At 44.1% G+C, this 23,999-nt stretch overlaps 2 protein-coding genes across 2 annotated transcripts; both read left to right on the forward strand.

Moving 5' to 3' along the window:
* The first annotated feature begins 538 nt into the window (after nt 1-538).
* On the forward strand, nt 539-1,353 carry LOC117896649 (seminase). The gene has a single exon (XM_034805096.1). The coding sequence runs from the start codon at nt 579-581 to the stop codon at nt 1,350-1,352; it is 774 nt and encodes a 257-aa protein (XP_034660987.1). The 5' UTR covers nt 539-578; the 3' UTR covers nt 1,353.
* A 1,190-nt stretch (nt 1,354-2,543) lies between these two features.
* LOC117897194 (tubulin beta chain) lies at nt 2,544-23,586 on the forward strand. Its single transcript, XM_034805895.1, has 7 exons — nt 2,544-2,846; nt 17,281-17,515; nt 18,090-18,319; nt 20,895-21,062; nt 21,454-21,718; nt 22,997-23,319; nt 23,379-23,586. Exons 1-7 carry the CDS (start codon nt 2,790-2,792, stop codon nt 23,472-23,474), a joined length of 1,374 nt encoding a protein of 457 aa, XP_034661786.1. The 5' UTR covers nt 2,544-2,789; the 3' UTR covers nt 23,475-23,586.
* The last annotated feature ends 413 nt before the right edge of the window (nt 23,587-23,999 follow it).

The following is a 23,999-nucleotide window of genomic DNA, read 5'->3' on the forward strand; positions in this document are numbered from 1 at the left end:
CGCGCCTCGCATGCTGTGTGGCTGTGGCTGTGGCTGTGGCTGCTGGGGAAAACCCAACCCTATGCCCAGCCCTCTTTGCATCCCTCTCTCCCTGGCCGTATACTTTAAAATGCAGAACAGCTGAAAAATCATATAAACACAAATAATAAAATCGACAATTTGGCAAGAGGCGCACGCACACAGTCCCAGACACAACCAAACGCGCTTAGATGAGTGTATCCATGTGTCTGTTTGTGGTTGGGATGCGTATGTGTGTGTGTGTTGCAATGAGCACATAACCGCAAATGTACTGGCAACAAAACGTGCTGCGATTTCTAAAAAAGAGCCATGAAAATGCTCCAAGGATACAGATACACAGGCAAAACTCTGATGGAAAAATCCTCGCGTAATAGGCCGCAACCCCTTTGACCAGATAAGTTCCTTTAAAGGGGGTATACGACCCTTTCCAACCATGATGCAAGCCATATAAAGTTCAATTCGTTACCAGCCAAAGAAACGAATCAATTAAGAGACATGCAATTAAATAATGTAAAGCTCTCCACCCGAATCGACAGTTTTTCCTTGACAAGAAGCTAAAAATGTTTCCACTAGTTTGGGTGACTCTACTCATTTTCGCCAGAGCTTCGGCGGATAATAAAACATTGTCGATACAGCCCAGGATATTCAATGGTCAAGAAACGAGCAGCGGTAACCTTGGCGGCATTGGGGTCCAGATATTCTATCTGAAGAAGCTCGTCTGCTCGGGCACGATCCTCTCGACGCGACACATTCTGACGGCTGCCCACTGCTTTGACGATGGTAACCTTCAGTGGTTCCACGTGGTGGCGGGCAATACGAAACAGTACGAAGGCCACACGAAGACCTCAACGAAGAACGTGCTCATAAAGATCAAGATTCATCCCGACTATAATAAAGAGAAGTTCATAGGCGACATAGCCGTGGCCAAGACCCTCATGGTGTTGAAGAGCAATCGCGTTGGCTATGCGACCATCTGTCACTCCCAGCTGTATCCCAAGGAATTTGTCACCGTCGCCGGCTGGGGCATTGATGGCCGAACCGGACTTGGAGTTCGCAACAGACTGCACACCATGCGAGTGCCTATCGTGGATAGGATGCCCTGCGAGAAAGCCATTGGCCGCACCATTCCGAAAAACGTGATCTGCGCCGGCGGCTACGAGCATCGTACCCTCTGCAAGGGTGACTCTGGCGGACCCCTGTTGCTCATGAATGAGGTGTGCGGCGTCGGCACATGGACATATGAGTGCGGGGAATCCTCAAAGCCCGATGTCTTCATGAGTGTCAAGTTCTATGCAAAGTTTATTAAAAACACAATGAGAAATTTGGGCTACTAAAGGAATATCAGCTAAGCTGTACCACAAATAAAAACTATTATTTCTACATATATTTTGTGTGTCCCTTCAGTCAGGACAGGTAGTCCCAAGCGATCAATCCCAAGGGCAATAAAATACAACCGTAATAAATCTGCGGAGTTTCCCGTTTTAAATCAGCTTTGTAATAAACATTCGCGCATAGAATCTATTTTCCGAGAATTTTAAGAACCTTGTTAAATGTAAAGTAGACACGCCAAGTTCTACACGCGCATGTATCATGTAAAATTGACCGCTCTTTGCACCTACCTATCGTTCACGTGTCATCACCCCATTGCTTTGCTCCCGCTGTTTCTCTCTCTGTCTCTCTATCCAACCAAGCGTGAATGGAGAGGGCAAATTGCAGCGTTGGCGCCTGCAACGGCACCACACACCGGCAAATCTCAGCAGAAAATAGTGGAAAGCCAGCAACAACACAAAAACACGCAAGCAATAAAGATATCTCAGCAACGCAAGGCAACAATTCTGCCGCCGCTGTCGCCAAGCTGCATCTTTTGTCTCTTTTTAGCCCACGCTTCTTAACGCAGCTCATCAGGTCGCCGACAACATTGCCAACTACTTATTTGTTGAATGCTTTCTCTCTCTGTAGCCGGCAACAAGTATTTGCTGCCCCGGCTCAAGGTGAATCGATTTAAGGTTAGGACTCACTCCCGCTCTATCGATTTGTCAATGGTTTGCCACACCTTCTTTTCAAATTAAGCAAATATTGCGAGAGCCTTCTCTGGGATTGAGTCACCCAATTTCAATACACTGTGGGTCGGCCTCTGCAGTCGACAACATTGCCAACCTACTTTTTTTCTTGAACATTCTGCCGCTGTTGCCGGCATCACGTCATTTGTGTATGCTTCGCCCCAAGGTGTACCAAAATTAGGTGAGGAATTCCCGAACCCCCGAGATTCCCATTTTATTTCCCAACCTCTCTTCCATAGTGCGTGCATTGTGTTTCGGCACGATCAACCAAACATGTGAAAATATCACGTGAGAACGCTCTCACCTTATGTCAATATACTTTGGACATCTTCAGCCGGCAGCATTGCCAACTATTTGTTGTATGCCACAGCGCTCTCTCTCTCAACCTCGCTCTTTCTACCTAGCGCTGGCACTGTACTCCCTCCCTGAGCTGTGGGTCGCTCTCTGGTCTCTCTACTGCCTGCCCGTTCATTCCGTTTGATTTCTCAAAGTGAACGCGCGCAACGATCGCAAGCAGATCCCGTTTTCGAATTCCGAACCCAAACAAGCGCTGCTTCACTGCATCCCGAAATCTGGCATAAATTTTGTCTTCCGCGTGTGCGTATTTGTGTTTCTGTGTATCTGCAAGAGAGAGTAATTGATAGTGTGCCTTCAATTCAATCGATACAACCCAACTTTTAGTGTGAGTCAGAGAAACAAACAGTCTTCGATATGAGGGAAATCGTTCATCTGCAGGCGGGCCAATGCGGCAATCAGATCGGTTCAAAGGTGTGTATAATTAATATTCAATTAGGGACGGCACAAGTCATTTCACACATATTTTCCTGACTTTTCGCTACGTTTCTAACCTCACATGTTTAATTATAAAACACAACCCAAAGAGAGAAAGCAGCAAAACGTTCTTGCGCGCGCTCTCTGATTTTGTCGCTCATTCCTCGCCCCTCTCCCCATCCCGCGCATCAACGACCGTCTCTCGCTCTCTCTGTGTGTGCGCTCTGTCTCTCAGATTTGCTCTGCGTTGTGTTTGCAGCTGGGCGGCAATTGAAATAGGGGGCGGGGAGCGAAAGAGAGAGAGAGGTTTGGTTTATTCCGTTAGTTTAAGGAAACTAAAGAGCTGCAAAAAAACATAAAATAAACGAAATGGAACCGCAGCTAGTGCTAGCACTAGGGTTTATCTTATCTGTGGACATATATGCACACATACAGACACGACGTATCAGCATTACGCACAAACTTCACATTTTCGCAGCCTGGGAACAAAATGCTGTCCATATAAGACTATAAAATCCCCATTCAAATCCAAGGCAAACGTCTAGTACGACCTCTGTCAGGTGTAAACAATTAGCAAAGCGGTTTGGACGATGATGATGATGATCTCAACGTCCCAAGTTGGAACAAACCATAAGTAGATCAAGCTCAAGTGTAATCTAATAGGGGGAACAAGTTTATTTAAATACAATACGTGTGCTTACTGTCTTCAAATAAATGTTCTGGAATGTATTCCGAGACTTCCACGAAGGTCTGTCTGTCTCTCTGTCTCTTTGATGCTTCCACGTCATTAACAGGTTTATGTGTGTGTGTGCTGGTGCCACAACTCGTTTTGGGATAGTTTTTCACGGCATTTCTTGTGCCCAATTCCCGAGCTCATTCTCATTGTAGTACTTGCTACCCCCCTCCACAGTTGACTGAATTTACAACAATCAAAACTCATTTACGGGGAAGCAGCTGCCACTTTATAAACGAGAGCTGGAAAACTATTCCCTCACGTTTTGTATCATTTGGGAACACTGAACTGCTGGAAAAGGTAGCCAATTGCACCTGGTACATGTAATTAAGACGGCCAGCCGGCAAAAGCGGGTCTTTTATGAAGTGTCTGTGTCTTGTAGCTGATGTTGCTGACACAGTGACTCACACTAATGCCAACCTGAGCGTGTCATATCGCCCACTTGCTCCCCTCTAATCTATTAACTTGTTTACAAAACTTTAAACATAACTAGATGTCAATGAGGGGCCGATAAGAACCAGAGCCCAAAAATAGCAATTACATATTGTTCCCAGCTATTTCTTGCGACACCCGGGGACTTATGCAGACGCAGATATGGAACATTGAAAGCCCCAGCCCAGTACAGTGTCCCCGGAGTTCAGTTGTGTTCCATTGCGTGCATGTTAACAGGCAATTAAAAATGTCCAAGTGGAAAGAGTCTTGTAAATCCAAAAACAAAACCGGAGTGACTGCCCATTCTAAGCTAATTTAGCGCATTAACATTCACTCGCTCAATTTGCGGCGCCATGAAAATCCAACAACATAATCATCAAGCAGCAACAAGAAGAAAAGACAAGCCGAAGCATTAGATACTCTGGCAGCATGTAACGAACTTTCCATTTGCTTCCATTGGAATTTCACGCTCATAGACAGTTGATTGACTGTTTTCAATAGTTCCCATCGAATAGTCTCTGTGGCCCATCTTTCAAACTGAAATTACTGCTGCCTTCTATGCCTTGCACAAACATTTGCTCAAAATCATAATACCCTACATCCCCAAGGGTGTACAGAAATAAAAAGAGCAACAACAACCTCTACGCGGGGCAGTCGTTGACGTTTGACACAGTTATTTTATTTTTTGTTCCTGTGTCTTTTCTCTGCATTTCCCAGAGAGCAGTTTTCTCCGCCCGTTTGCATATTTCGTTACGTTTCTCTTTTTTTGTTTGTTGGCCTTTTTTACACGCTTTTCCACTTAAATTTATATGTGTAATGGCAAAAACATACCACACCACGCGCATATTTTAAAGCACTTTTTTGCGTGATTTGTTGGGTTAATTAGGACGCACTTTACACTGATACAAAAGCTTTTTTGGGACAAAACCCATTGAATTTTATGCACCCCATTACACCCCCAAAAAAATGCCATCATACTTTGCGACCTTTGTGGCGAGGCATTGTTGATCTAAAAAATAGATGCAATTATTTATGAATATTTATGCAATTTTCCGCTTATCGAAACTTTATAGATTGGAGGCATTATATTTTACAATAATAATATGGAACATATTGTGTGCAGTATTCTGTGGCCATCCATCCCCTATTCATGTGGGTTTTTTATACAGACACACACACATCTCTGGCGATATCCCGATTGCCCGAGCTTTAATTGAATGTCCTTTTGCTGATTAATTGGCTGTCAGTGTGAATTATTGCTGCAGCCTCAGAATAAACAAATAATAAATTTATGCAAAACTTCCTACGTGGCGCGCATTGAATAGTGAAATTTATGCACAACAGCGTAAATGGCCAAAGCGCTTTTTATTTTAATTTTGAAAAAAAAAGTTTTTGCAAAACTAATTGCTCTGCCGATAAACGACAATGAGCAAACAAACGCACACATTCCACAAAGGACAAAAAAAGAAATTTCAGATTGATTAAACATTAAATAAATATTTTATTGATCCATGAATGGATAGATGAATAAAGGAAATCTGCAATTATGGCAAACATAAGAGCTTTGCCTTACAAGGAATCTATGGAAGAATAATATTGCTCGAAGGAAGGCGGAAGAAATTAATTGTACTTGTCTGCTGTGTAAAATCAATTCTATAGAAAAACAAGGCAGTGACATCTCAAAATTGGCCATGATATTTCCAAGAAGGTTTGCAAATACAAACAGAATGTGTTCAAAGTGTGTAGGAAGGGCCTACTTCAAAATCAATATCCTTGCATACAATTGCTGTACCAATTCAAGAACATTTCTGCGTCAATTCTTTCATCTTTAATTGTATAGAATACTTCAGTCAAAACATCTCCCTCAACGTTTGGTTATCCTCTATATATACTTAGACACAGACAATGAGTTTTACATTTTATAAGAATGCCTTTAAGACATCTTCCGGTGTGCATCAGAGGCCACTGAAAATTGATCACATATGTGGCATATCCATAGCGAAGGCATTTTTGGCCAAGGATGTTTGGCAGCTTTCTTTTTGGGGCCCTGCAGGCAAATGCGCTCTTGTTCTTCTTCTTTCATTATTTACATAAACCTAATTTTCCCTAAATCATTTTTGCGAACAATAACAGGGGAAAATCTATTTACGAGGCATGGGCACATGCCATCTAAAGATGGAGAGAATGTCAGGCGGGGGGGAAAGTGCGGATGAAATTTATAGACGGGGCCAAGAACAGAAGAGCAGAAAAGTAAAAAGAACCCCCAAAGCAGGAGACAATAAAATTAAAGAGTGGAATAAGCCAGGCCAAAGGGGACGTGAAACGGAAACTCAACGTGGCCTCAACGACATGCAAATTCCTTCTCACTCCGCTGCATCGAACACATACACGAATGTGTTTGTGTATCTGTGTGAGGTTGAATGTTGAACGTAGTAGAAGCCTGCCTCAGGATACATTTGTTTAGCTTATAATGGAAGGGCATGGGCATGGGGCATGGCATCATCGAGCAGCACCAAAATAATGCACAAAATTGAATTATCGAAAGCGTTGGCGTTGGCGTTGGCTGCCAGGCTGACTGGCTGGCTGGCTCTGGCAACTATCGTAGCTATAATTTCTTTATGGTTACCCGATATGATGGGGGTTGGCCATGGGAGAGAGAATGCTCCTTTGGGGCACGTCATAGGTAATGCGCCCGGTCGTATGCAAATGCAATTTTCATGCGGCTTTCGATATGCGGCTGTCGAATGTGAGTAGGGGAGGGTGGGGCACTGTAAAAACAAGCAGCTGATAACTTAGTTGGCATCTTTCCGTGCGAGATGCACTCCATTCATCCAGCCATCCATCCATTTGGTGAGTGTAATTGCAACCTAGATGCTTGTGGTTATGCCCCTTCCCATTGCACCCAATTAGATTCCCATTCTTGCTGCCACACTCACACACACATACAGCAGGGAAATGCACATTGAGGCCAAGCCTTACTCAAGCGGCATATGCAGATCGCGTGCCCCGCAGTGAACGTCTTATTCCATGGCTCTCTGGAGTTTGCCGTTGATTAGCAATTGGCCAAAAAACAGGGAACACTTGCAGCATAACAGACGAGTATCGGCTTACTCCAAGGCAAGGGCATGGTCAGTGGCGTGCGGTACCCAGCGGTACAACAAAAAAACTTGAAAAAGGTAGAAATATAATACCTTTTTTATGTTGTTGTTCTTTTAGCGAAATATTTTTTCAATTTACATAAAAATGCGTTTATGCATACCAAATGAGGTTCCACAAACACACACCCACACACATACGGAGATCCAGTTATACAGCTGGTAGAGTGGGGTAGGGCTAGTGTCACCTGTGCATATTGCACTCTTATGCAAGCAGCTCTACCTTTTATTGGATATACCTTGCTTGCGCCTAGATGTATGCAATAGAGAAAGGGCGGACGCGCGGTCGCAGAATGGATCCCTGGGAGGAGAATAACCAACCGGTCGTCGCTTCGTTGCACAAACTGATTATGAATAAACAAAAGAGAATTTTTTATAAATATTTCCAACACACACACACAATCCCTGTCACAGCCATAGCTGCTGCTGCTTTTGCTATTTTTGTTGTTGTTTCTGTGGCATGATGGAATATACAATTACTTATTTACGTATGTATTTGTTTTTTGCTTCGTTACGATTTTGCTTTGAGCATCATGCAAATCGTTAAACAAAAAGAAGAAAACAAAATCAAATGAAAAAAGAAAATGAAAAACCATTATTGCATAAATATGTATTAGGAATAAATGGAAAAAGAACAGAAAACTACTTAAGGTAGTATCACAGCATGTAGCATGTAGCATGTGCAGCATGTGAGCCGGCTGCACTTGTGGCTGGCACACATAAGCCGCTTCGGGTCGGTCCGACAGGTTGACCAGTCTCCCGGCAAATGGCAATTTGTTATTTATTCAACACTTTTAAAAAGCATTCCGCTCTTTTGCTCATTAATTTCTCATGTTGCTCTTAATGCCCCAGCCTGTTGCCACTGCAGCACTGCACAGCCAGCATGCCCCACACAGGCATATGTGCAAATTGCATACTTTTGGGGCGAGTAAGAGAGGGAGGATGGTGTGGCATATGTTTCATTACCATTGTTATTCACAGCAATTGTATTTTTCCCGCCCTGTCCTGCCCCGCCCTGCCTACTGTATTTTTCCTGTAATTTTTGCACATTTTTTCAATTACTTTGGTAATTTTATATTATTGAAATTGCATGCCACAAATTGTAATTATTGCGCATTACACGAGAGATGCTGCCGCTGCTGTTGCACTCTCTCTCTGGCAGATAGCAGATATCCATGAAATATATGTTGCACTCTTGTAATCTCGTATTTACGTACAAATTAATAATACAATTCTCGCATAAAGCCACTTGGAATTCGCATAGCTTTATTCTCGCTTACAATAAAAGTTTTTATTTTATTTTATCCCGCTGCCCTGCGCGACGAATTATTTATGCATTTGGATTTGTCGGGCAACAAATTGCTTCCTTGCACAGGCTCCTGTGCCGATAAGCAGGCCAGGCCAGCGCGTGTCGTGTGGCCAACAGATATTCCACACAAATGGTAGAAAATTTATTGCAATCCGAAACATAATTAAGCCAAAATTAAAAAAGAAAAGCACTGGCAAAAAATAGCAATAATCAAGATTGGCCTTAGCCCCTCGCATTCTGTTTTCGATTATACTTCTATTGTATTTCCACGCGTTTCATTCGCTGTGTTATTTCTGCAAATTGCGTTGACTAATTGTGCAGACAAATACACGAAAATGCAAATGGTTTGCCTAAATAAATACGGGAGGGGCGAGGACTGACTGAGGAGAGTCATTTGGACTTTTCAATACCCTAACATATTGCAGCACCTTTACATTTGTGTGTTCTTTATTTTATAATTTATTTTTTATATTTGTACAATTTATTTCGGAAATTTATTTATTGCTCTGTTTAAAAATGGTTATGCTCCCAGATGTGGCATTGAAAATAAACTGAAAACCTAACAAATGCGATTTGGAAACGTGATTAAAAACTAATGTGGTCAAAATATTTATCATTTGTTTTGTGTGTGTGTGTGTGTGTCTTTGAGAGATTATCATCGGTTTATAATTTATGTCAGGTATAAAGTCAGGGCAGGTGGAGAAAAGTGGAAAGTGGGAAATGATTTGTTGAAAAGAAATCGAAAACCCGCCGAAACAAAACCACAAGCAGGCGAAAACATTTCCCAAAATTGTGAACTGGCGAATGGGATGAGAATCAACAATCGGGTTCTGCGCACTGCCTAATGATTGCCAAACTCTGCAGATATATAAATGTATACGCGTACTCGTATATCAAAACATAATTTAAATTTGTGGTCTGTCAAGTTGGCGCAAAGCAAATTAATCAAAAATATTTTCCCAAGCTCCTATGAGCGTTGCAATTATTTTTGTGAGTGTTTTCCACCGATTTCCAATCCAATTATAAACTGGAACCTGAAACTTATTAGTTTCAGTATAGCCAATCAAATTAAAGAAGATACTTTGGCTGCTGCTGCTGCTACAGGATTCATGTGTCCTTTCGTTGGATCGCATTTTACACACTGAAGTTTTTTTCAATTTTCTGTATTTGCATTGGCCATACTCGTGTCCGCAGAGTCGTACTGTATTTCATTTCGGGTCTATTTGATAAACAATATTAATTGGATTTTTTATATGTTTTTATTCGCACATAAATTACTTGCCATTTTGCCTCCAAATGCCAATTTAAAAAACCAGCGTCCGATGGGGAAAACGAACACACACAGTTGCGAAAAAAAAATAGGCAGCCACCCATCAAAATGGTCAAAAGGAAATTCACGCTTGGCCGTAATAAAAATTAATTTCAATGCGGAATCATAAAAATTGTTATAGGATATATTCCATTACCCTGCAAATGGTCAAGTTTTATCAGCAAATGCAGTCGCAGATACAGATACTGATGCAAAATGTTTCGAAATTGATTAATAGAGCGAAAGTTTGTTCAGTTCTTTATCCGTGCGTTTTTCTGTCCTATTTACAGAGTCCTGCGCACTGCATTTCGTAATCATTAAATGCCCAACAAATATTTGAGCGGAGATCATAAAAAGCGTGAATTATTTTGATAGCAAAGTGGCGACACTTCACTTGAGAAAACGTACAGCAAAAAAGTGTAATGCTATTGTTGTCATTAATAACACAACAGCGATTCATTTGACCAGCACTTCATAAAGCCAGCGATGAGACCACAATCCATTCAAAATACGGCTGTTTGGGAGGGTAAAAAAAGTGCCACAAATACATGACATGTACAGATGCACACACATCCCAGTAGCAAATATGGAAAGTAATTATAGGAAAATGTTTGGAATAGAGAAAGGGCCAGAGAGACATCTTTGACTTGTGGATTTAGTAAGAAATATCCGGCAGCATGACCCAGCGGCATCTTTTGGATTTATTTTTGTGTTTGTCAGAGACAAAGGATTAGGATTAGCAAAAGGTAAACTTTCTCAGAACGGATCATTAGCAAAACCATTGCAAAGGATTAGCTTTTTCCACGAAGAGCTATCCCTCGCTGCTTGCTTTTTTTCTGGTTTTGTTTTGCCTCAGATGGCTGGGCCCTCAGACTGGTATATGGGGCAGGTACTTGCCGTTTGATGCCACATGGTGTTGGCGCACACACTCACAGACACACACACCTAACGAGTACGAGGCAACACTTCCGCCGCTCTGACACTGTTTATTTATTCAGCTTTTGGGTGGCAGAGTTTGGTGGTACTTTGCAAGGGGCATGAACTTCATATCGCTTACCATATAAATATTATTATTATTATTACCCTCTTCGCTTCTTCGCTCCCACCCATCCAAAAATGATAAAGTGCAAGTCGAAAGTCGTTTATATGCATACGCCAGTCGTAAAGCAAATGTATGGAGAGGCCATGGCCATTAGCAAATATTTTGGCAACCCTTCAGAGCAGCCACCAAGCAAGGAAACTCCTGCAGCAACACTTGACAACTTGAGGGATCGATTTATATTTTTGCCACTAGCTCCTCAAAACTGGGCATAGATCATAATCATCATCATCGTCAGGCGGCAACATTGCGGCACCTGGGCACAAATCAAAACTGATTTTGAGGCCATGTTTGCCCTCTGCTGTGACCAGAGAGTAGCAAACAATCGAAACCACGCATGGCCCAGACTGAACACACACAGATGCACAGCATAGATACAGATACACAGAGGGAGATATGCACACCATATGCACATTAGTAAAGTCAATAGGCAGGGGCAGGCAGGTCGCTCGGACCAACGAAATATACAATAAATATTTACATATCTAAATCGACAATTATTGAAATCTCAATTGAAATTGTTTGAGAGCCACAGCAAGCTGCGTGCGTGTGTGTGTGTGTTAAATGAAGCCATACCTAGATACAGATACAGATACATATAGGTGTGTATATATAATCGTGTGGCATGGGCAAAAAGCAATACATTGACAGCAATTGCGAATGTGGGTGGTGGGAAACCACAGAGGCGACAGATGCCATCAAATGGTTAACCCCCAAAAGCAATTGTTTCGATATTTACCAATAACCGAGGGTAGGCACGAAAGCTTTGTAGCTGTTGAAATGTTGAAAGTATATTTTATAAGCGCTTAAAACTCGAAGCAAAAATGTTGCATTGCTTAGCAAAATCTTTTGGCGAACCTTCTGCTTGATTTCTGTTCATCCAATCGTTTGGCGGAACTTCTCTGGCAGCCCTACCACCTCACGGGGCCAACTGTGCGTTTGAGTTATGCGTATTTTAATTATAAGCTATTTGATGTTGCACTTAGACTGCGTCATCGTTGTCCTTGCACCCAAACACGCGCCTAGCAGGCAGGCAGAATGGCAGGCGGCATACGCGTAAGCACATGTCTCTGTTTATGTATAGATATATGTATATGACCACACAATAAGCCGAAAGCCGAATGACCAATACTAATGAACAAATATTTGCATATCCCAGGAGCTCCAGACAAGAGTCTTTAGCCAAGAGGCTGCACCAGCAGTTTCCTGCAGCAACCTGCAGTCCGACCTTCTCTCTGCTCTCCTGCTGCATTCCATTCATCCTCTTCTATGTTGATTAAATTGGTTAGAGCCTGCCATAATATCATGAATTTACGAAAACGAGCGAATAGCCCATACGCACTTTAATGCCCCACAAGCAAACGCATAAAAACATTCCGAAAATTGTTAAATAAAAACACAGAGAGGGGGAACGGACTGACCGTAAGAGAAACGAGGCGCCGCCACGCACTGATAATGACAATTAGTGGCCACATTTAAATTGATGCACTTGACGATAAATGCAATTGCAAATGCAGTTGCAGCTGCAGCATGCCAGATACAAAGGGTAATTTACACAAACACCACGACGCCACACACACACACCCACAGACAGGGAGACAGCAAAAAAAAGTGCATTTTTCTGGCGTGTACCGGACTCCCATACGTGCTGCACGATTCGCGGAACTTTTGCACGGATAGAGCCATAAATTGCAGGCTGCATTGCCAATTGCTTCATTGCGCTGGGCAAGGCCTACGTGAGAGTCTAATTATGTTCTCTGAACTCCCCTTCACACCCCAAAAAAGTATGCTATATCCTTGAGCCCCTAAAAGCAGGCTACAGCTATGGCATTCGCACTGTTTTATGGCCCTAAACGAAGCTGACCAATAAAGACAACATGGCCGGGCGGGTTATAACTGTCGAACTGTCGATAAGATCCTTTTAGTGTTATTACAAAAAATATGCTTACAGCAGGCGCGCCTCACCCTCAACCCGATCTGCAAGCGTGGGGGATTCCCCCCACCATTAAACGTAGTTTGGGGTACAATTCGTTATTTTTCGCCTGGCGCTCACATAAATTGCATTTTTGAGCAGTTCAATGGAGACGGATGGAGCGCGCACGCAGATGGAGCTTGAAGGGATTGGGAGGGGATTACTTTTTTTTTCTGTTTTGTTTCTTTTTGTTGCTCTCAAAATGGTTTATGGCCCGTCGACTGCCAAGTGTCATCCATCGATGTGCGGCCGTTAAGTTTCCCAGCGTTGAGTGTGTTATTTTGGACATTTTCATTCGCTTTTTTTATGGCGCTGACAAGGGTTTTGGCAGTTTCCATTGCCTCCCCCCAACCCAATCCGCGGCCAAAGCTCATTACTCTAATGGATAACCAAAATGCAATTCCCGCCAATCCTCGACACCAGGACACACACTCGCTTTCTCTCACATTCAAATAGATTTTTCGTGGAATGGTGCAAAAATTAAAATAAATTAACTTGTTTCGCATTTTAAGCGTTTTTGGGTTGGCGCAAATCGGCGCGGATTTGTCGCACATTTTGTAAATTGGCAAATGATCGAAATGCGCACGGGAATCGTGTTTATTATTTTATAATTAGTTTAATGCCCGTGGCCCGAAAATTGAATTGAAATTCTAGTTTTGCGCTCTCTGTCCGTGGGCTGGGTCAAGAAGCTAGCCGAGAACAGGACACATGCGTGGTGTGGTGTGGGAGTTAGTGTGTGTGTGTGTGTGTAGGTGGCATTAAGGCCCAGTAATTGCAAATCCATATGCGGTTTGTATTTTTAATGATTTTTACGCGGCCATGCGTTGGCCGAGAATGCGCTGAATGTTAATTAGAAATGAACATTTTTTTACTTATCGAAACTTATGGCTGTTCAATTATATATTTTAATTGAATTTTAGCACTTTTTCTGGGATATCGGGCTCTAAATTATTACTTTTAAATTTTTTATTTAGTGCACTATTGGCGGGAGATTCAATCTAATAATTCAGTCTAGCGGAATAACCAATATTAATATACAGAAAATAAAGGAATAGTCTAAAGGCTGCAATTCACTTTGTGAAGATTTTCCCAAGAAATCCTCGCTTTCGCCTGAAGACAAACTTGGCCATCATTTAATATTTATTGCTGCAAACGTTTATTATTTATGTGAGCCGCGAGGCGGTGGAACATCAAAACATTTCGTATGCAAACGCAGCTCAGCTCCCAAGCTACGCTGCCAATCTGCCGCCATGCGCTCCCAGCGCGCACTTCCGGTGCGACATGCACTTCCGGCGCCGTGCGTCGTGCGACTCCGCATCTCGCGTCCCCGCTAGATTGTCCTTTTGTTGCCGGAGGAACTAGAAGCTTGCCGCAATTAATTTATGCAAGTTTTGCCCCCCACTTGACTTTTGTTTCGGGCTTTCTTTTTGCGTCTTTTTTTCTTCTTCTTCTATTTTTTGCACACGCTTTGGGAATTTTAATTTTGGATTTCTTTCAAGTCGCAGCCACACACAAAAAGCGGGACGCCACAGCCACAAAACGGCGCCGCTTTGGTCAACGCACGCAGCTCTTTGTTTACTTTTAATTTGATCATTTCTTCGTCCTTCGTCCTTAGTCTCGCAGTTACTTTTTCTTCTTTTTTTTCTCTGTGTATTTTTAGCCAGGTTTTCTCCTCGCTTCCTTTTTTTTTTGCCTCGGACTTTTTCACATGAACGCAATTTTGTAATTAAGCAATTTTGACCGCAGACCAGCAAAAAGTTTTTAAGCAAATGAAGGCAGCGGTAATTGTTTTTTTCTTCTTATGTACATCCAGCGCTGACTTTTGGGGATATCTTTTGGCGGAGTGGTTAGAAAACTGATGGCCTGTCTCTGGCCCACTTGAACCCACTTCAAAGCACACACACATACACACACAACACCCCCTTTCGGTGTGTCAAAAGGCAAACGTCAGGGTTGACGGGTTGCTAGCTCAAAAAGAGCTCAAGAAAAGTTTTCATAAATAAATTATGCCAGAGAATAGAATTCAGAAGAAAGAAAACGCTTATCGAACACACATTTGAATTTTCCCAGCGGCAACAAGTTGAAGGTGGGATGGACATGCGGGTGGGTGGCAGGCAAAAGGATGGTTGCCTCCCAATGCAAATCAAAGTTATTGTCAAACGAAAAGTGTCCACCGAAGCGTACAATTGAGTGTCATATTTCCATGCGAGGGCCAACAAACTTTCCGCCACTCGAAAAGTTTTCCTGGCCAGCGATTTTTCTTGTTGTCTTGCTTTTAGTTTTGGGCCAACTTGTTATCATTGTTGCGTGTCTAAGAGCCAATGGAGGAGCACAAACTTTCCAAGCAGCAGCAGCGGCAGCAGAGTAAACATTTATGCGGCTCTGGGATTAGCATCCGCAACAGCAAAAGGACGTGTGTTAGTCTGAGTGTGTGTGTGGCAGAATGTGCATATGCTTTGGGGGCACAAGCATTTATGTGCAATCAAGCGTTATCATATTCCCATTTTTTTTGGTGGAACTTTTACAGCTACCTGTGCCTTACCCCTGTTTATATTTCTCTTTTGTGTCAGCGCTTTAGCGCAGGATACTTAACTATTTATGGCACTGCTGAATGGAAGAGTACTCACGAATGTGCCTCAAAGTGCTGCTCGATGGAATGTCAGACAAAAACTTGACATTCCAATGAATAATTTAAGATGTTTCTGTTCAGAACATACACTTTATAACCTCTTGAATGGGGTATTTTGATATTGGTACAGCAAGAAAAGGCACCCTTTTCTATCTGTTATCATTGTTGATTGAGTTGTGTCTCAGTACAGGCAGATATCTGATGTAGAACTTTGAACAGAATATTCGAGCTGCTCGGCTCTAGTTTCCCCTGATAAGGGAATGTTTGTTGTTCTTTTTCTTGTTGTTGGACTGTTCTGCCCAGCATAAACTATGCAGAATCTAGAGCCACAAATCGAACAATTTCAGTTGATTTTTGTTGGCAGAAAAGCACAAAATTGTATTAACTTCAGGTGCTTCAGGTGTTTTACATCAAAATTCATATTTGGTAATCAATCTGACTGTCCCCCTGCGGCTGATACAAAAGGAGAAATAAAATAAAATAAAAAGAATGATGGTGTATAAAATAAGGACAAATGGAATTCATAGCCCTGGGCTTCCACTCGCTCTCTCTCTCTCTCGCTCACGACTGGTGGCTGCCTTTAAGTCCATTAAAAATCATTTCGATCAATGGGGAGCACTCGCGCAGAGGCCAGGCCGGTCGCACATTGCGATTTTCTCACAATTAGCATTTTTGCCAATGCACCCCCACTCCCACAGCCACTGCCACACCCACTCCCAGTGCTTTCACAGCAAGCCGGCACCTGCACACTCGTTCACCTGGCCACTGGCGGGAGGAGAGGAGAGGAGAGACAGCGAGGCAGAGCGATTGAAACATTTTTAAAAATTTGAAATTCATATGCGCAGCAAACGTGAAATGTTTTGCCAAGCGTATTGTGCAATGAAAAATAAAGAAAAAGCAAAGCAGCGGGCAGAAACCTGTACAGAAATACAGAAAAGAAAAGAAAAATAAAAAACGAAAACAAAAATGAAAAAAAATAAACATGCGGCAGGAAAGAAATATTCCTGTGTAAATAAATTTGGAAAGGAAGGAAGGAGGGCAGCGGCATGTGTGGGCGAAAGGGTGAACTTCCAATATAAAACACCTAAAAGGATTCAATTATTCCCGCTCGTTACACAACAACAACAGCACGGAAAAAGGAGCAGGAAGCGAGCCCCTGAAAGTATGCAACAGAAATTGCTCACGGCATGTAAAGTGCTCTCTCCCCTCGCACTCCCTCGATGCACCCATCAGTCTTTGCTGTTGTGTGTGGGGCATGATATCGTATGCAGCATATGCACGCGCATAAATCGACAACAGATAGGCGAAGTAAGGACACACGGGGCTGGTACTCCACTCTGATGGCGCTGGCAATAAAACCAAGAGCCATGTAAAAAGGACACTCGTATTTATATGCATTGATTGCCAAAGCAATGCAATACAAGCACAGGCGCATACACACGCAGAGAACCATTGATTGTAAAATAATATTTCTGTGTGCCAAAACACAACCAAAAGAGGAGAAGGAACAGAAAAATAAAAAATGAAATTTGCACGAAATTTTCATTGGGGTGGTGCCGCTCGCTGTCATAAAATAACACGCACACGTCCCGTGAGCGAGAGACATGCACACACTGACACACACACGCATACATATGCAGATATGTGCTTACAGCAAGCGTTCCGCTTCGTAGCTGTTCCATGGATGGGGGGCTTAGAATGGGTTTTCATAATAATGCAGCACTTAAAATATTATTTAAAACTGTTTTTAAGTCTCTACAATTTTTATTTATTTTTAACATTTTTATTTGCAGTTCTGGGAAATCATCTCCGATGAGCATGGCATCGATCCCAATGGCTACTACCATGGGGAGTCGAACATGCAGCTGGAGCGCATCGATGTCTACTACAACGAGGCGAGCAGCGGCAAGTATGTGCCACGTGCCGTACTGATCGATCTGGAGCCGGGCACCATGGACTCGGTGCGCTCCTCACCGATGGGCCAGCTCTTTCGTCCCGACAACTTTGTCTACGGACAGTCCGGAGCGGGTAAGTGTGCACACAGAACGAATGTGTGACCCCTGACCCCTGACCCACCCCATCGGAGCTAATGCATTTCCGTTGCACTGCTCGTTAATGCGTGGCATGTCCAAAGCGTCGTCCTGCCGCCTGCTGCCTGGTGCTTTTGTTTCTACCAGTTGTGTGGCAGAGACAACGAAAACAGCAGCGAACATTGTGCGGCTTTTGTCACTGCTTTGATAAGTACGAGGACGAGCAAGCAGCCGCCAGATGACATGATGCCATGGCCACCACGCGGCCTTGTTATCACAGGCACAGAGCTTATCATTGCGGGGCGGATGGGATGGCATGGCTGAGGCCTGGCCGCTTGATTGTTTTCCCTGTTCGTTGATGTTGGTCAATTGCCTCGGGCAGTGTGCTGTCTCATCCTGCTCCTGCTCCTGTTGCTGTTGCTGTTGCAGTACTGATGATAATTGCAATTATGAAATGGCCTGCGGATGACGATGAAAATTAATTTTCCACATGTCCAGCTGTGCCCCTCCCTGTTGCCCTGTCTCTGTTCATTGATTAGATAAGTAATTGTGAATGCCTCCTCTCATTTCAGGCAACAACTGGGCCAAGGGCCACTACACAGAGGGAGCCGAACTGATCGACTCTGTGCTGGAGGTGCTGCGCAAGGAGTCCGAGGGCTGTGATTGCCTGCAGGGCTTCCAGCTGGCGCACTCTTTGGGCGGCGGCACTGGCTCCGGCCTGGGCACACTGCTCATCTCCAAGATACGCGAGGAGTATCCGGATCGCATTATGAACTCCTTCTCCGTCGTGCCCTCACCGAAGGTAAGCTGTTTGGAACGCCCCTGGCCCGTGCCACACATCATCCTCATTATGCTCATGACGAGTGCAATCCGCTTAGCAAAATCAGCTTACAAATCACGTAGTTTTTTTTTTATTTGGGAACCACGGTGTCATTGATGTGGGGTCCATAAGCCGACCCAACCCGCAGACCCGCAAGCGCTTTACACCTGCACGCGTTTTTGGCCAAATTAGCAAGGGAAAGCCGCAATGCCACCGCCCGTAACACCCACGTTCGAAAGTATGCCACAAATGTTGTTTTATTTATGCAATTCATACGCCAAATTCAATTGGCGAGCTTTGGGCACGGCCCCGGCTGGGTTCACGGCTTTGTCCAAATAATTATAATTAATTTGCAGGCAAAATTAGCGCGCCGGCCATCGGCCATCGAGCCAGCGGCTAAAGCCTAATTGGCAGTGCAGTTTTAATGCAATTTAGTGGCAAGGAAGAGACCATCCAGTCCAGGGTTCGGGCCCGTGCCCTGCCTTAGGGGCCACTCGGGGGTACTCCCCAATCAAATCTCTTTTTTGTTGCTTGCCTTTTTTTGACACGCCTCAATTGTTTGCTTAATTAACCCAGTTGCATATGTATTTGCTGTATATAATGTAGACACACGGATGTGGCACGTGGCACGCCTTCATTTGCATTATGCGCATTTAATTACATTTTGGACATTTAATTAAATTAATTCAGTGCAAAATGAATTGGCAGGTGGCAGAGAAATGCGCCGCAGGGGCTAGACGTTCAAATTTCAGAGCTTCATGATTACAGGATCATAATTTTGTTCAGCCTTAACGATGCTGAACTCTTTGCTGTGGCAGGTTATCGAGAGATATTAGGCAAATCTGTGATGGAAAATATGGACATAATCTGCTTTCCTTTCTTGCCCGAAACAAAACATTAAATTATATTTTACTCAACGATTTTCCCACATATGCAAATGACAATTTGACAAATTTAATGCTTTATTTTATGGCTAAATTCCGAGAACAACAACCTGTTGGGTCTGTTTGCATTCTAGTTTGAGATTTTTCACAGGCCCCCTGAGAGGTGACAGAAGGGGGTGGGCCCTGTGAGGCGTGAAATTAACATTTGACACAATACATTTTATGGATTTTTAAGAACCAAACTTATTGTACATTTCGAATTTGTGTGTTAAATTTATTACCGTCACGGCTGAATGAACGAACGAACTATTGGTAGGAAGCATGGTCCTTTCCCTTAACCCTTTGCCCGTTGCCAACTTTGTATCCCCAATTTCAAAGAGTTGCCTTCCCTTTTGGCATGTCGTTATTTATGGGTCGCTGGGCTAACCGCAATGTTTTGGCTACGGCGGTCATTTTATTGCGGCCCAGACCGACACATGACTGTCTGTCACTCCATAACGGCCATAATATGTCCGCATGGACACAGCACAGAACATGCGAATAAATATACATATATGTTGTGTATATATTTTAATAGTTTTGCAGTCGTTTTGCAGGCCACACACTTTGCACAATTTATGCAAATGCAGAGCCAACAAAATTATATCAGCAGCGGGTTCATTGTAGAGTTTTTCTTAATTAATGAAGCAGCTCCGCTTTCTTTTTGGGGAATAAAAGGAGTTCTGCTGCTGCCTACGCACTCGTAAATCCTGCAGCCAGATACGCGTATTTGGCAACAAAATGTTGAATGCATATGCCCAAGCATGACTCATTAGTATTAACGTGTGGCTGTGTCTGTGTGTACACTGTACAGGTGTGTGTGTCTGTTGTCCACCTTATCGCTCGAGGGCTGGCTGGTTGGGACCATTAAATAATTGCCACAATTTATGTGTACACACATTTCGCATACAGCATACCCAAAACTGAGACTCGAACTGAAGTTTGTCGCATGCCACAACGCACCCATAGCCCCACAGTCACACAGCTCCACAGTGACTCCCCACCCACAAGAGCAATGCATCTGGCCCAAGCAAATATAGGGGGCAAAGCAAAGATTATACATAATTTTCAATTTGCAGCACACACTTGCATGTACAAATGTGCATGTGATTGTCGATGTTTGTGCAACATGCAACTGCATTTATGCAACAACTCGGTGCCTGAGTGCCGCTCGAGGCCCGACACAGGATCACAGCATTACCACATATGTATGTAGGGCGGTGCCAGTTGCACTTGCAAGTGCATTCGAATTGCAGCCTTTTGGGCGGGAATGCATTTTTCATGTCGCATGTCCCAAGCTAATTGCCAGAAATTCGAAATTCGAACCAAAGAAAATAGCAATCCGAGTGACCGAGTGGCTCATCTTTGCCAACATCTCTACGAGTATCTGCATACATGGCCCAAAGGCACTTGTCAAAGGCATTTTGCGGAGACTGCTGGCGCATCATTCATGGGCATCATGCACCTGCCACTCCGGATTGAGATTTAAGCAAAGATTCGAAACTCTTTTTATCCATTTATCAAACATTGAATATCGAAAAACAAAGTCATTTGGCTAATTAACATAATTTATTTCGTTTTGCCTTCTTTTCCTGCATGTGTTCGTTCGTTCGCCTAACCAACAAACAAATCAGGTATCCGATACCGTTGTGGAGCCCTACAATGCCACGCTCTCCATTCATCAGCTGGTGGAGAACACAGACGAGACCTTCTGCATTGACAACGAGGCTCTCTATGACATCTGCTTCCGCACGCTGAAGCTCTCGTCGCCCACCTACGGGGATCTGAATCATTTGGTTTCTGTAAGTGCATTTCGTTGAACAAACCAGTCTAATGCGTGTGTTTTTGTTTGTCCAATTCCCCACCCAATCCCCCTTCGACGAATGGCGACACCAGGTGTCAGAGGTTGTGGTCGAGCCGTACAATGCCACATTGTCGGTGCATCAACTGTGCGTGGACACAGACGAGACTTTCTGCATTGACAATGAGGCCTTGTATGACATTTGTTACCAAAGCCTGCGCCTATGCTCGCCCACCTACGAGGATCTAAACCACTTGGTGTCCGTAAGTAGCAGCTACGAAATGGAGACACGGAGCCACCAGATTGGCAGCACAGGAGCCACGCCATAGACTACAGATTCGCGACATCGAATTAAATAATTGTTCTAACTGACATTTTTCTCTTCCTACCAGGTCACAATGTCTGGCGTTACCACCTGCCTGCGTTTCCCTGGCCAGCTGAACGCTGATCTGCGCAAGCTGGCGGTGAATATGGTACCATTCCCGCGTCTGCACTTCTTCATGCCCGGCTTTGCCCCACTGACCGCCAAGGGATCGCAGCAGTATCGCGCCCTCACCGTTGCCGAGCTGACGCAGCAGATGTTCGATGCCAAGAACATGATGACGGCCTGCGATCCCCGACATGGGCGCTACCTCACGTGTGCCTGCATCTTCCGTGGTAAGTGCCACCACCAGCAATGCCTGTTGACGCAACGTCTCCACAGGGTGGGAATCCAAAAGAGAAAAATAGTTTTTTAACAACAAACCCGAAACACCTTCACGCAAACGCACAGATCCATCCATCTAAACGGGCGATGGGTGTGGGCGGCTTATCCGTGAAACTTTGTCACTTTGTCAGGGCCACCTGGTGGCGCACCTGTCCAGTGCCGGGTCATAGGCTGCCGCAGGGCACGTAGAAACAAGAGGCAAAGGCAACAGCGACAATTTTATTAGCAAACAGAATGCCTACTTATGGGCGCCACTAAAAATGATTAATGCAACCTGGGGCTCTGGCGGCTAAAAAGGCTGCAATCCGTCAACGCGCACGTAGCGCAAATTTGTTAGCCTTCCGCGTCCTACCCACCCTCGAAGTTTGCCTGCTGCAGGGGTGTCGGCAAGGGTGGCAGTATTTTTTTTTGGCTTGCGCTAATTTTTAAATTAATAAACTGCTGTGCGGCGCCCAAAAGTATGCCGCATAATATTTCATTTGCTATTCCTTGTGTACCACTCTCGCTCTCAGTCTCAGTCCCCCGTCCTTTGGCTTTAGCTTTAGCTTTGGCTTTGGGATTGGGCTCTGCCACTGCCACTTCCGCTGCCTCTCCTTTTGACTGATGACTCGCAAAACGCGCGTAATTAGAAATTTACTTTCAAGATCCATTGGGGAATTACGACCACCGCCGAACACGGGCGGGACCAAAGCCTAACTAATCATGCTTGAACGTGACTTTGGGACCTGCACGGGCGCCTCGTGCACGATTCCACTGCGTCCACTCAGGCTCAGACTCCGACTGACTGCCAGAAATACTTGCAAAATAATTAATCACAAAAATGTGTTCTGGAAGCAGAAACAACAACAAAAAATGCCAACGTTGGAATTTAAACAACTTTTTTAGTTACCTCCTGGGACTGTTTGTGTCAAGGTGCCCCCGGTCCCGATTCCAATCCCTGTCCCTGTGGCGTCTGTTGCGCCTAAGAGACGACTCCGACTCCAACTCTGACTCCGACCAGGTGGCAAAGTGCGCTGTTAGGGCTTAGAATCCGTTTAGTATTTCATATTCAGGGATCTGGGGATTTACCTTGGCGCTCATCAAAGCAAACTTGGCGTTTGATGTAAATGCGGGGGGGTGGGGAGACACTGCCACTGCTTGGGGGAAATGCGGATAAGATTTAATCCCCAGACCCGCCTCGCCGATTACAATCATTTTTTGTTCACGCTCTTCCGCTCAATAATTAACAGGTCCCATGTCCATGAAGGAGGTGGACACGCAAATGCTCAACGTGCAGAGCAAGAACAGCAGCTACTTTGTCGAGTGGATACCCAACAATGTGAAGGTGGCCGTCTGCGATATTCCACCACGTGGCCTCAAGATGTCCGCCACATTCATTGGCAACTCGACGGCCATTCAGGAGATCTTCAAGCGCATCTCTGAGCAGTTCACCGCCATGTTCCGTCGCAAGGCCTTCTTGCATTGGTACACAGGCGAGGGCATGGACGAAATGGAGTTCACTGAGGCGGAGAGCAACATGAACGATCTGATATCCGAGTATCAGCAGTACCAGGTGCGTTTCTATAAATATTACACGAAATTTCAGCCAGTACTCATCCATTTCCATTTTAGGAAGCAACTGCCGACGATGAGGTTGAATTCGATGAGGAGCAGGGCGAGCATGAGGGCTACGAGTCGGAGGTTCTGCAGAACGGCAATGGCGAGTAGGAACGGACTACTAGCAACCATCATAACTGTTTTCTGTATACTATTATGTAAATTATTTGACAAGTCATCAGCAGACAAAGGCTTCAAATAAATATCTAGTAAATATAGTAAATCTTATTGATGGATTTAAACTGCTGCCAGCAACACTGCAGTCGCCTCTTGGCTTATTTTAAAGGGTAAACAAATCTCAAAAGTTTCTGTAAATGTTCCATAAAATGAAGCAAATACCTTGGGAGCATCGCGATGGATGGTCAGGATATCTTTTATTTTTAATTAGATTTCAAGTGTTTTGACTTTTGCCCCATCCATTTTGGTACTGGATCTAGTCAGCCTTTGAATAAAATGTCACAATATACCCGCCCGCCAACCATCCGGCACTTCCATTTTTCCCGACCCCCTCAAATCGAACGCAAGCCATTAGGTCAGGGATCGGCACCCATACAATTAACGAGCCGTTTTTGCGTTTGTGTGTGAAGACGCACGCAAAACGGAACATTTCACTTTATTGGTATTGGTACGAATCAC

This window comes from Drosophila subobscura, chromosome O, assembly GCF_008121235.1.
Source record: "Drosophila subobscura isolate 14011-0131.10 chromosome O, UCBerk_Dsub_1.0, whole genome shotgun sequence".
Lineage (NCBI taxonomy): Eukaryota > Metazoa > Arthropoda > Insecta > Diptera > Drosophilidae > Drosophila > Drosophila subobscura.

Bases quoted from the DNA above. Each gene is read 5' to 3' on its own strand.
- LOC117896649 (XM_034805096.1), top strand. From the start codon at position 579: ATGTTTCCACTAGTTTGGGTGACTCTACTCATTTTCGCCAGAGCTTCG.
- LOC117897194 (XM_034805895.1), top strand. From the start codon at position 2,790: ATGAGGGAAATCGTTCATCTGCAGGCGGGCCAATGCGGCAATCAGATC. The intron at 18,320-20,894 runs GTAAGCTGTTTG...CAAACAAATCAG, and splicing joins CCGTCGTGCCCTCACCGAAG to GTATCCGATACCGTTGTGGA. The intron at 21,719-22,996 runs GTAAGTGCCACC...AATAATTAACAG, and splicing joins GTGTGCCTGCATCTTCCGTG to GTCCCATGTCCATGAAGGAG.